General features: G+C 39.4%; 1 protein-coding gene across 1 annotated transcript; it reads left to right on the top strand.

Moving 5' to 3' along the window:
* The first annotated feature begins 4,547 nt into the window (after positions 1-4,547).
* CCKAR (cholecystokinin A receptor) lies at positions 4,548-11,948 on the top strand. The gene is made up of 5 exons (XM_010576873.1): positions 4,548-5,071; positions 5,829-6,080; positions 8,072-8,333; positions 9,941-10,068; positions 10,693-11,948. Exons 1-5 carry the CDS (start codon positions 4,951-4,953, stop codon positions 11,217-11,219), a joined length of 1,290 nt encoding a protein of 429 aa, XP_010575175.1. The 5' UTR covers positions 4,548-4,950; the 3' UTR covers positions 11,220-11,948.
* Positions 11,949-12,941: the final 993 nt, after the last annotated feature.

Raw genomic sequence — 12,941 nt, 5'->3', positions numbered from 1 at the left:
TGTCTATGCGCCACATGCTGCCTCCCACCACTACGCTCTCCACTCATTTGCTGTCTGACAGCACGCGACCATGCTGAGAGGCTTCACAACGCAGGCTGCATCCAAGACAGTTTGGTCCATTTTGCATTTCTGCTGACTACATGAAGCCTCTGGCTATGGTTGCTGCCCTCATTGGCTTCAGCCCTCTTGCATGTGCTTAGGAAGCATGTCTTGATACTGTAGTGTGCCCATCCCTTGAGATGGGGCTAGGTGAGGGGCTCCTGCAGTCCTAGGGAACCTGGTCCTTCACCCCTTCCCACATACAGTTGAGACCAATGTGAGAGACATGCACTGGCTTTATAGTGTTTGTTGTACTGACCTGCAGCCCTAGCCAGCCTCTGACCCCCCTGAGAGCAAGGGCCTCAGTGGGACCATGGTATGTACCACTGATGACCAGCTACATCCAGGACTTCCAGAGGTGAAGAACATTATGCCAAGTCCTCCACAAGAGCACACTGCTTTCTGACAGTTCAGCCTTTTCCATATGGCATGGTCATGGCAGGCTTTTTTACGCACAGCCTGGCACTGCCACTGCCACCACCAGTGGGCTTGCATTGGGAAGACATGAATGGCAACGGACGAAGCCATCTGCTCACATGTAATTCAGGACAATTAGCCTGACAAGTGTCATCTGAATTTGCACATCCAGAAAAAGTGAGCTGCAATGCAAACATGGCTCTGGGCTACGTTTGTGAAAGTGGAATGGAAAGGTTTGCTCTCATTCTCTCTCCAGGAAAAAAAAAAAAATAGTAGTCAAAAAGGTACTCTCTCCTTAGGCTGGCAATCAGAGGCAATTACTTGGAAGCCAAGTTCCTGGCATCCATGAGCATCATGTGGACACAGAGCCAGTGAGCCATGAGTAACTGGTGATTCAGTGGTGGCAATGCTGGTAAAGGTCTTGATAACTCAGTAGAATACATGCTGAGTTTTTCAATGACTTGCATGCATGCTTCAGGCTTTGTGTTTTGTTTCTTTAACTTAAAACATTATTTCCTCATGCTGTGGGCACAACCCACATTACTGAGCTGCTGCATCACTTCTTGGTTTGTTTCTTCATTGCTTCTCTAGGTGGAGCTTCCTAAGGCCTCAGATGATTTAACACATGACAATCAATGTTCACAGGTAGTCCTGGAAGACTTATCTGGGCTGAGGAAGCAAAGTTGGCATGGATTTGCTTGCCAGAAAGAACAAGGAGAATTATGGAAGCAGCAGTTCAGGAGCAATTTAACATCATGGACAAGTAGACCATTGGCCTAGAGTGAAACTGGGAACAGCAACATTAGAAGACTGGAAATAAAAAGTAGGAGTGAAAGGCAATTATGAATGGAGCCCCACAGGAAGCTTTGCTACAGCTGTTCATCTCTTTCATAAATGCTCCAGAAAATGGGAAGAGGGGTGAGGTAGAAGAGTTTGCTGCTGACGCTAAGTCATTCAAGAAGAGGAGAAGCAAAAACTAACTATGAAGAACCGCAGAAAGCTCTTTCTGATAAAATGGGAGAATAAAAATCACTGCAAAGCAGAAAACAATTATAATTTTTCATGAACAGTGTAAGGGCCTAAACTAGATGTTACAATGCAAGAAAGAGACTACTGAACTTACAGTAGGTTCTTCCATGAAAACATCAGTTAAATTCTCAGTAGTCATAAAAAAGGCAAATAGGATTACAAGAATTATTAGGAAAGGAACAGAGGAAAAAACAACACAAAACCTCAATATGCCATTATTTAAATCCTTGGTTCATCTTAATGTGTTAGCATCTGTGAGAGACTGTAGAATAACTAGAAAAGATTTTAGACCTGGGCCGTGATGCTCATGGAAGGTATGAAACCCGCTTGTTTACCAGGAATGAATAACCAACCTGATGTTCTTCAGATATGACAAAATCACGACAGGTACAGAGAAGTTAATTTCAGAATAATAATTCACTGTCTTTCATGATACAGTGAGAGACAATAGCCCCAGTGTAATCTCTTTGATTGCAATGATCCCCCTAATCTTGTCTTCCCTCCTGATCACTGACTATGTCTCCCCCAGACCTCCATTCACTCTATTTCTTCTTTTCTTTTTAACCAGGTCCTGGAGACTTCATGGAAGACTCTGTACAATCCAGTTTAGCAAGACTGCAAGCCCAGCAGATGATGACAAGTGCACAAACTCAGTCTATATTTGACAACATAAATAGAAATTAATCTTTCTCTTTAGTGTAACGCTTCCTCAAGGTACAGAAGAAAACAAGCTGTAACTCATCAGAATACCAGCAATTAACCCCTGACCCCAAAAGTGTAGTGGTATAACCAGTATAAAAATTAGATTAAAAATTAATTGAGAGAGACTCCAACCTCAAATAGCAACACATCTATGGTAAATAAATAATACGGTAAAAAAAAATACTGCTAATATCAACCATTCAACACAACTGCAACTGAAAACATATCCAATCATTTCTCTAATGCAGATCTAACAGAAGGTGCCAGGAATCCAGAAAGATCTTTTCCACATTAAGAATAATAAGCCCAGAACAACAATTTGACATCTTGCTTACAGAAAGACTCGAACTCCATTACAGGCTATTTAATTCAGTAAAGGAATTGCTAAACACAATTACCCAGCCTATGTTTTGCAGCAGGTCAGACCATTATAATAATTATAATAACTTCTTTTGATACACAAAGGTTTCTTAAAGCTCAAAATCTTTCAGATTGAATGCTACTTCATGACAAAAGAAAATGCACTAAAATTTAAAGACTTCATTGAAGTGAGTTGCATATGGATATGGAAAGCAGGATCAGTATTTCAAGTGTAAAGGACACCTTAGAAAGGCAGACATAGGCTACAAAATTTGGTCTGAGTTGGTTTGTCCTTGATTTTTCATGTATAGAAAGCAATTTTCAAAGGAAAGAGAAGTTGCTAAACAGAAGTCTGCATCTTGCTGTTGTCTATGAAGAAGAGCAAAAAAGCAATCTAAGTTCAGTAGTCCTTTCCAAAAAGCATCCATTACTTTTCCTGTGCATTACCAGCACTAAATCAACACCTTTCTTGGCTGCCATTTCAGCTGTTTTGGGTATTATAATAATTTTAAATTGTCAAAGAAAGTGTCCAGGAAATACTGGAATAATTACAACTAAATTCAAAACTAAAACAACAACAAAAAATTTATATGTTTAATTAAGTAGGCATTTGTCATTTAATAGAGTGGTTGACTAGTAACACTCATCAATTTAATAATATAAAACATAAAAAATTTAAAGCTGAATTAGGCAGCTAAGAGAAAATCATGTTTCAGAGATGTTGGTACCTAATGTTCAAGCTTAATGCTGAATCATTGCAGAAATGGAAACATATTTTAACTTTTGTTTCTTCAGTATGATTTTCTCCCATTTTGAGATTCACAAGTAGAAAAATAACCTAGAACGTAGAACCACTACACCTTTGAAGCTGGAATTGAGTCCTGCTGGACTGAATGTTTGTTTTCAGCTGAGACAGTTACACATTGTATACACCGATTGCCAACTTGAGTCGTTTTATCTCAGATTTTTAAAAACTGGAAAAATATGTAAAAGAAATGGAAAAAATATAATGAATCTGCTAAAGAAAAGATAAGTTAGAAATTAGAACTTTAGCTGTAACTTTTCAATCTACTCTCCTACGTTCCTATTCCCGTTAGTGGCACCATAAGGCAAAGCTGGCGAGACTGGGAAAGAAATCCAGGCCTTCCAGTCTGTGTATATCAACTTTAAGGGGTCCGGACTTGTTAATAGAAACCTGTTATTGCTCTGCCTGTTTAAGTAGAAGAGATTTCAAATGTGAAATTTGTTTTCCATTGAGTTATAGCAGGGATTCATTTATAACATTAATTCACATTTTTGGCCATAAACAAGCTGTATACTGGAAGTTAAAAGCCCATGACTTTGTGAAAACACCAGACAGGATGATATTTATGTATTCAAAAAGCAGAACTCAGAAGAAAGGGTTTCTTTTAAACAACCAGGATTGTTGTGTTGTACGCTAATGCATAACTAGTGTGCCACAGTTTATCAGTTCATCAAGTTTGTATTCAAGTCATATACAAGTCATTGCACTGAGAAAATGTGTAGGCTTCTTCTTATATTAACCGATAATTCTAATATCATACTTTCATAAGGTTTGATCCAAGAACATTGAAATTAATGGGTCTTTCTGTCGACTGGCTGGAGTTTGGATCAGGCACGTACAGCGCTTTCATATGAAGTTAGCACTTCACCAAATGAGATAAATGTAACAGCTCTTGTTTTTCTGAGCATACCCAGTCTTCAGTCTGCTTTGAAAAATATGAAGATAAGAAGCGTTTCCTTGTAGGGCATGCAAAATCTTCACTATGTTTTTCTCTGCCCTTTTATTCAGCTACTCTTACCATTTTATATGTTGTTGGTTGAGAGATGGATTTATCACTCTTATCACTCACTGGTTGTGATTTATTGGCCGTGGCGTAACAGACCCCCTCTGAGAAATATTGCTGAGACTTGAATAGAACCAATCTTGCAAGGGGTTAATGCTGTAATCTTTTCCCAGCCTGTTTATAATCCTAACAGTAGTCCAGTAACAGAAGAGGGTGGATCTAAAAAAGTACCAGAGGGGGTGTGTGTGTGTGTGTGTGTGTATGTGCATGCATATGTGTAGGTGTGTATGTGCAAGCACGCTCTGCTTTTCTGAACTGCCTTGTGTGCCCCTGCAATAAATCTTGTTCAGCCTGAACAGGACTCTGTGTGCTGGGTGCTCCTGACGGAGAGTTAGAAGAGCTTCCTTGCACAACTGCCTCTCTTGTGTTTCTCCTGACGATTTCATTCAGAAATCTATTTGTTTACTGAAAGAATGGGCAGATAGTTACAAACCCACCCTCCTCCTCGTCAAAGCTAACCTGTGGATACTGAAGAATGGAAATAGTTGATGCTAGCTTCCTTGGGAATGGCACCAATTTTACTGCTTTCCTGTGCGATATCATCTTGGAAAATGACACTTTTTTCTGTGTGGATGATCCACCTTATCCTTCTAAAGGTATGTATAGAAAAATAGATTTTTTTCAGGCAGTTTTACTTCTAGCTGGAAGTAGAGCTACTATGAAAAGAAACAGTTACACAAGGCTTTTTCTGTGAGGGAGTGCAAAATCAACTGCTTGCTGGTAAGTTAGGATGAGAAACAGGGAGGAAAGAATTTAGCATGTGCTGGTTTTCCAGGTTAAAATTTCAACTAGAACAAAATTTGGATATAATGGAAAACCAAAACAGTAGCACTATTGGGCACAGAATGTAAACAGCTGTGCTAAGGACTTGGAGAAACATGATTTTTACTCTTTGAACAGTTCAAGAACAATGGAGTTATCTGATCTGATACCATGTATGAAAGTGATTAAATATGAAATTATAGCACTCTGAGGCTGAAAAAAATATCCATGTATTAAAATCTTTTTAATTGCTGTATCGTTTCTTACTTCTGCATAAAGGAGGAACTCCCATGGTGAGTGAATGGTTCACACCAGGTAGTGTGAGCAGAACGTGCATTTAAGAAGTCGTGTTTGGCTCTCCAAATGTACATTGTATTGCATGTATGGTATTTTAATGTTATGCAATTCAGGTAGATCAGAATAAGTTTAAGAATTTCAGCACTTCCACTGATTTTGCATTGGTGTAAGACATAAACCTTAGTAAAACTGAATACAGAAAGGCTTTTACCTTTTGATTAAAGGATGAAACATATAACACTAGTCTATGAGCTGTATGCTGCATAACTGATTTTTCCTTGTGACAATTTTCAGATTTGCATCAGATAATTCGGATTCTGCTGTATTGTTTGATATTTCTGCTCAGCATTTTGGGGAACATGCTGGTAATTACAGTGCTGATAAGAAACAAGCGGATGAGAACAGTCACCAACACGTTCCTGCTGTCACTAGCAGTCAGCGACCTGATGCTCTGCCTTTTCTGCATGCCATTCACCCTCATTCCCAACCTGCTGAAAGATTTTATTTTTGGTAGTGCTGTTTGCAAAACTGCCACTTATTTCATGGGTAAGTGTTGGAAGTTTATACTTATTTTGAAGACTGACTAATGAAATAGGTGAGAAGGTCATTAAAGACCAGTAAAAAGCCGATTGTTTCCATCTGCCATTGAAAAGTTACCAAAATCACAAAGAAACAACCTTGTCATGCAAATCTTCATGGTTCTGGTTTCCTCAGTCTGATCCAGCAAAACACAGAGGCACCCACTTAATTTTAACGACATACAGAAGTGTTTTGCTGAATCGGGTTAACTGAGAAGTATGTTGCACGATCAAGCTTTGAGGAGGAACCTGGCACATGTGCTTGCTTACCCATCACTGACAGAGTTACTAGCAGAGTTCAGATCAACCATCGCAAATGACAGGGTTGTACAGTACTCGCCAAAGGCAGATCTTGCCCACAGATTTTTGGTAGCAGCGATACATGAAAAAAATAGGCCAAAGTAGGTGTCATTTGCAGAGCTGGAAGTTAGAGCAAGCCCTTTCTGAGAACAGACCAGGCGCGATCAGAGCTCACCAGAAGACCACAGAATACAGACACAGGTTTTAAGAAGCATCACTTCTACGTGCCTTGCCGTACCTCCTTTGGTTGTGGGGCCAGGAGTTTCAAAATGCCTGGATTACGTATCCCTGTGTAAGTGATTTTTGTCTCACTTCCAATACTTCCTGTGTGTTTGCTTGTTTAGTTAAAAAAGAAAAAAAAAAAGGAGAACATTATGTAAAGTTTTTGCTACCTTGGAAGACCCGTGGTTAATTACAGAAACCTTAGGTCCCCTTGATTCAACCCGTGCCCTTGAGAACTTTGATGTAATGTGAAAGTACACACCTAAAGCGTGCGAATGGGAAATCAACATCTTTTTGTAGATAAAACCAATAAAACTAAAGGCCATGTTTAAACAATTATAATGAATTGCTGCCATAAATACCATAAACCATTACTGAAGCATTGTCATCTTTCTCTTATTTCAAACTGTGTAAATTACTTTATTAAAAAATCCAGTGAAATATTTTTGAACATGGAGTTTTTCATTATGAAGGTGTTTTATTTTAAGAGTCAGAATGTGGATATTTCCCATTAGCAGTTTATGTTAACAGAGGTTTCAATTGACAAACAGACACTAACATTCATTGCATCACCTATGCTCAATTTTTCATTTTAAGATGTAGGAAGACTTATTTTAAATTACAGATAATTTGTGTAAAGCAAACAAAAGATATTGGTGTTTTATATTTTGACCCACATGAGAACATTCACAAAGACTATTAAATGAAAGCTCATTCACTGAAAGAAAAATTTGTGACAAAGTTAAGAAGAAATATTTATAATCTTGCAGTGATAAACTGGGACACCTCAGTGACAGAAATACAGACCACTGCATTTTATTTTATAATATATGAACAGGAGAAATTAAGGGCACTTGAAAGGCAAAGATTCTCCTTCATAACTTCATTTCTTCTGCCTTGTATCTCCATTAGCATCTAATTTAAAAAGTGATAACATATTTAATTCTCTTGAATGAGAAAATCAGATCACCAGTCAAGCAGGACACTTAAAAAAATTAAAACAATAGAAGAGGGACTATGAACTTCTGTGTTAAAAGAGAAATTAATAGCATAATCCCACTGATTTCAAATGCTCGTTTGAATTTCAATGCAATTAGTGGAGTGGATAAACCACAGTAGCAAAGAGAAGAATTAGGAGGAAAAGCATCTTCTTTCCCTGTTATCAGAATTTCATGGTTTGACAGAATGAATCTTTTCTCTTGGACTTCTAGAGTTAGAGAAGCGCAGAGCAGCAACGTCAGTCTGGAGACCCAGACCCATCACCCACACATTCTTTGCTGACTTAATCAGTATGATATTTATAAATATTTTAGCTTATAAATAGGTTGCTATATTTTTAATTTTCTATATGCATACAGAAAGTTAGCAAGACTATTTGAAAATAACATGAATCTTTAAAACAAGAGAATAACCTTTTTCTTTATTTTATATATATAGGTGTCTCTGTAAGTGTATCGACATTCAACCTGGTTGCCATCTCTCTGGAGAGATACAGTGCCATTTGCAAACCTCTGCAGTCCAGGGTCTGGCAGACAAAATCTCATGCCTTGAAAGTGATTGCTGCTACCTGGTGTGTTTCCTTTACTATCATGTCACCATACCCAATTTACAGCAAACTGGTACCTTTTACCAAGTATAACAACACCACTGCAAATATGTGTCGGCTCCTTTGGCCAAGTGATGTCATTCAGCAATCTTGGTAAGACATAACTGACTGTTGGCAAATGCATAATTATCTGGTGGAAAACAGGATTTCATGGTAGCATTAAGCCTATTGAAAATCAAGTATTAACCTTCAGCAAACATTTACACTTCTATCATGCTTATTTAAGAAGTAAAAAAAAAAAAATCCTATTTTTAAGCTGCTTACATTTTGACACTTGTATGACTTTCCCCTTGTCTTAGGAATGATACCCAACGTGGCAATGATTCTCACACTGTGGTCTGCTAAGCCCTTACTGTCCCTGTAAGGAAAGCATCTGTCACTCTTCAAGTAGGAATGCTGCTTTCACTAATTTATACATAAACTTAAATCTTTTCAGAGAAATCCTTGATTCTTTGAGAAACGCAGACACATACAAGTGCCCCACTGTGTGCTGCCTTGCCTGTTAATTTGTTTGTCTGAAGGTCGTCTGAAGCAGAGAAGTAGAATACGAGAACTTGGAGAGGCTGCAAATGCCCTTCTTGAGAACTGAACCCTTTTGGTCACTTATAGAGAATAGGGGCAGAGAGGTGAGGGGACAGTGCTCCAAGTCCTACACGTTCAGGCAGAGTAAGTAAATAGTAGCACTATCAAGCAGCAATATTACTTAGACGTTGTGTCCTTGCACGATGACTAAATGCTTTAACTGGCACTGAGAAGATGTTAAGATTTTGGGGGATACTGAAGGTCAGTTGGAACTGTGAACAAGATTAAAGTATGCGCTTCAGTATGGTGTATCCACAAACATAGTGAATTTGTATTAATGCTTTCGGTAGTCTCAGGTGTTTGGCAGTATGAGTACAGATAAGGAGGGAGGGTCCAGGGTGAAATTTTCTTCTCCATGGTGTCATTGCAGATTCCCAGGTGCATTAGTTTGCACCGAAGTCCCAGGGAGCAGAAGAGACGTAGGCTCGTGAATGCATTTAAACAGAATTATTTCCCCAACTCGTAATCACATTAGTGAAGCTGCCTAGGAGAGTAACAGATGTGCAGCCAAGTAAAAGCCGCTTCCTTTAGCAAAGGGGTTGCCGGCCCTGGGACCCCTCCCTGGGGGCTCTGCGTAGCCCGAGGGATGAAAGCCCGGGTCGTGGCTTCTCTGTCCCTGCCTGCGTGTGCCACAACCCTTGGCAAGTCAGATCTCACTGAAGTAGTGACTGCCAGTACCCGGGGCTCCTCTGACAATCAGCAGCTCCTCGTTTGGCTTCTGCAAGGCAACTTTTACATCATTCAAAGCTATAGGGCATCCGACGCTCATCTGGTTACAGCAGGGAGCCCCACTCATGGGCAGAGAGACCTTCCTCCTCCTCTCACCCCCACAGGAGCGCCCGTCTCCTCTGGGCCTCCGGAGCTTGGGTGACGGGTGTTTCGCAGCCACAATAGCCTTGTTCCTGCTCTACTTTTCTAGGAGAAGAAGGAGGAGAAGAGGTGGGAAGCTTCTAATTTCCAGAGGTGTCAAAATGATGCTTTGGATTAGCACAAGAAAATTTCAGAAAAATCTTGAAATCCTGCCCCGTTCCCCATCCCCCAGTTCTCACCTGGAGAAAAAGGAGTTTTTTCTGGTTTTGTGCTGTTCCCTGGTCTCAGTTTGTCTTTTGATTCTTTAGGTACACTTTCCTGCTGCTCATACTCTTTCTTATACCTGGGATTATAATGATGGTTGCGTATGGCCTAATTTCTTTGGAACTCTACAGAGGAATAAAATTTGATGCCAGCCAGAGAAAATCTTCACGAGGTAACAATAGATTTAGGTTTGGGAATTTTTTAAATTAGAGTTGAAGATACAAGCACTCATGTTGAGGCTACTAAAAGCAAGATTTTCTATTTGCAAAAATGATCATTACGGTCAGTTACGTTCGTGAACCTGCCAGATGCACTTGTTGATTGAAGTTATTCCATTATTCACTAGCAAATAATGCCTCACCTATGGCTTGTTTGCAAAGACTCTGGGGGGGATATGTTAAATTTCTAATTTGTTTATTACAGAAATACCAAGATTTTTTTTCTGGCCATGGATGAGGACCATTTCCGTTGATAAACACAACAATAAAAATTGTCAAATTAAGATATAAGCATATAATTTTGAAAACTATCTTCAGCGAATACTTGAGCAAACAGTGTTCTTGCATCTTTTGCATCAATTTGTATAGAGTTAAGACATGAGAGTATTGGGAGATAGTGGACACAGAGCAGCTGATACACGACTGACTCAGAAGTAGGCCCATGCTTTCTTTGCAGCAGTTGTTCAGCCATGAATTATGTTATTTATTTAGACTTAGACTCCATTCTTCATATTTTATTTTGAATCACTGTTCAGAGATATTTTGCCACCTATTTAAGCACTGATTTCTATGTACAGAAAGAAAAATAAGTACCTGCAGCGCCAAATACGAGGATGGAGATGGATGCTACCTCAACAAAACCAAAAGAAAAAGGAAAATGCCATTGCAACAGCTCTCTGTTACTAGCCATAGCAAAATAGAGAGGGTGAGAAGCAGCAGCTCTTCTGCCAACTTAATGGCCAAGAAACTCGTCATCCGCATGTTGATGGTGATAGTGATTTTGTTTTTCCTTTGCTGGACTCCCATCTTCAGTGTCAATGCCTGGCGTGCGTTTGACACCACTTCGGCAGACCAACGTCTCTCAGGGGCTCCTATCTCCTTTATCCACTTGTTGTCCTACACTTCTGCCTGCGTGAACCCTATCATATACTGCTTTATGAACAAGCGTTTCCGCATGGGTTTTCTAGCCACTTTCACCTGCTGTGCAAAGCAAAAGCCCCCTGTAATACGGGGAGAAGTTGGTGATGAAGAGGAGGGGAAGACAACAAGGGCTTCACTCTCCAAATGTTCTTACACACACATGAGTGCATCTGCACCCCCCTGAGCTGCGTCAGAAGAGGCAATAAGTGGCCTACAGAAATTCAAGTATCTATCATCTGGTCTTGGAAAGTGACTGCGCCATCAGCTGAACATGATTTAGTTCTGAGGTAATGAAACACTTCAGCTGACAGTAAACACAGTGAGAATTTTATGGGAAATGGATGCTATCGCTGTCTGAGCTTATATCACTTTCCCTTCAAAAGTACAAAGGAGGAAAAAGGCTCTTTGAAGATAAGGGACTTTATAAAAAGCCTTAGAAGATGCTCTGTTTGTCATAAATTCTCCTGTAAAAATTGGTGTCCTGTACATCAACAGTTTCACTCAGTTTTTGGCTGCAGTTCTGAGTATCTCTTAAAATTTCCAAGATGCTAATAGATTCTCCTCGAACATGAATACACGTATTGCAGTCTTCACTTCAATATCTATGCCTCATAACCAAAATCTTTGAGTTACACTTGTTGTATTTTTTCACATTATTTTAGCTGTGCTAATACGTGGTGAGATCATTTGGTGTCACAGTCAATTAAAAGAAGAATTTTGGGGTGGGGAGAATGGGTTTGTCCATGTGAAAATAATGCTTCGAAGTAAAATAATTTAATTTTTTTTTTTAATAAAATGAAGATAAATATTGGTGGCTTTGTGGATGGAATGCATTATTCACTTAGGCAATAACCTAAATTATAACATAATTTAATGTATTTTTGGTTTAAATAAACCCCATACAAGAAGCACAAAGAAGTGGCTTTCTTCTGTGCAGCTGCAAGCACCCACACATGCAAGAGGCAGGGTCTTAGATGAGCCCCAAAGGCTCATGTGGAAATTGTCACACTGGGAAGCACAGGGATAAACCCTTGGGATAAAGGCAAAGGGGTGATTTTACAAAAGACACAGGACTGAAGACGTAGGACGATGCCCACTGTAGTCATACATTTCACAAATATATTCACAGTCACTCCTGGCATGGTACTGCCCACATGGAAATAGAAGCCATTGGCCATAGAAAGGCAGAAAGAGCAGACACAACGAGCAAAAGCTGGAAGACTTTGTCAGAAAACATAGTTTTTCTAAAGATTGCAACAACTGTTTTCTCCAGCTACACATATTTGTAAACAGACTCAATGTAGAAAAACCCAAAACTTTGAATTATGTAATTATTGGTGTTCTACTGAGCAAGAAATCCCGTCTCTTTCCTGTGCCGTGCACAGGTGAGTATGGGTGTTCAGGTCATGCCCTTTGCTCTGTGGAGCTCAGCAGGAGAAGTTACATCATTTATTTTATTTTGTTTTGTGAAAATATCCTGTTGGAGATCTTCTAGCTGAATCAATATAATTTAAAAAACTTGTTATTAGGCAGAGATTAAATTTGAGCACAGCGTGGAATGTAGATGTGGATATTAAATATAACTTCTCTCAGTGTTCTTAATCAGGAAAATCTGATCTCTTTACAGAATGATTTTAAATTGGAAATACAGTTTGAGTTCCAGGCAGCCAGATCCATGTTCTGCACTCAGTTATTGCCTGAAATGGTTTACCCATATAACTTAGCCCACAACTTTGGCTATTGTTTTTTTTGCATCCAGCTTGTCCACAGACAGGAAATTAAAAAAAAATTCTAAACACTGTTTATGCACAATCCATAGAAACAATGTTTTGCTCGCCTCGTTAATAAAGTAGCACTGTTCCTGGAATGGTGCTGAGACTACTGACATCGATCCGACCTTTTGCAA

Source organism: Haliaeetus leucocephalus, unplaced genomic scaffold, assembly GCF_000737465.1.
Source record: "Haliaeetus leucocephalus isolate CR32 unplaced genomic scaffold, Haliaeetus_leucocephalus-4.0 Scaffold545, whole genome shotgun sequence".
NCBI lineage: Eukaryota > Metazoa > Chordata > Aves > Accipitriformes > Accipitridae > Haliaeetus > Haliaeetus leucocephalus.
Note: the sequence above shows the minus strand (reverse complement) of the source record. Positions and strands in the feature narration are given on the sequence as shown.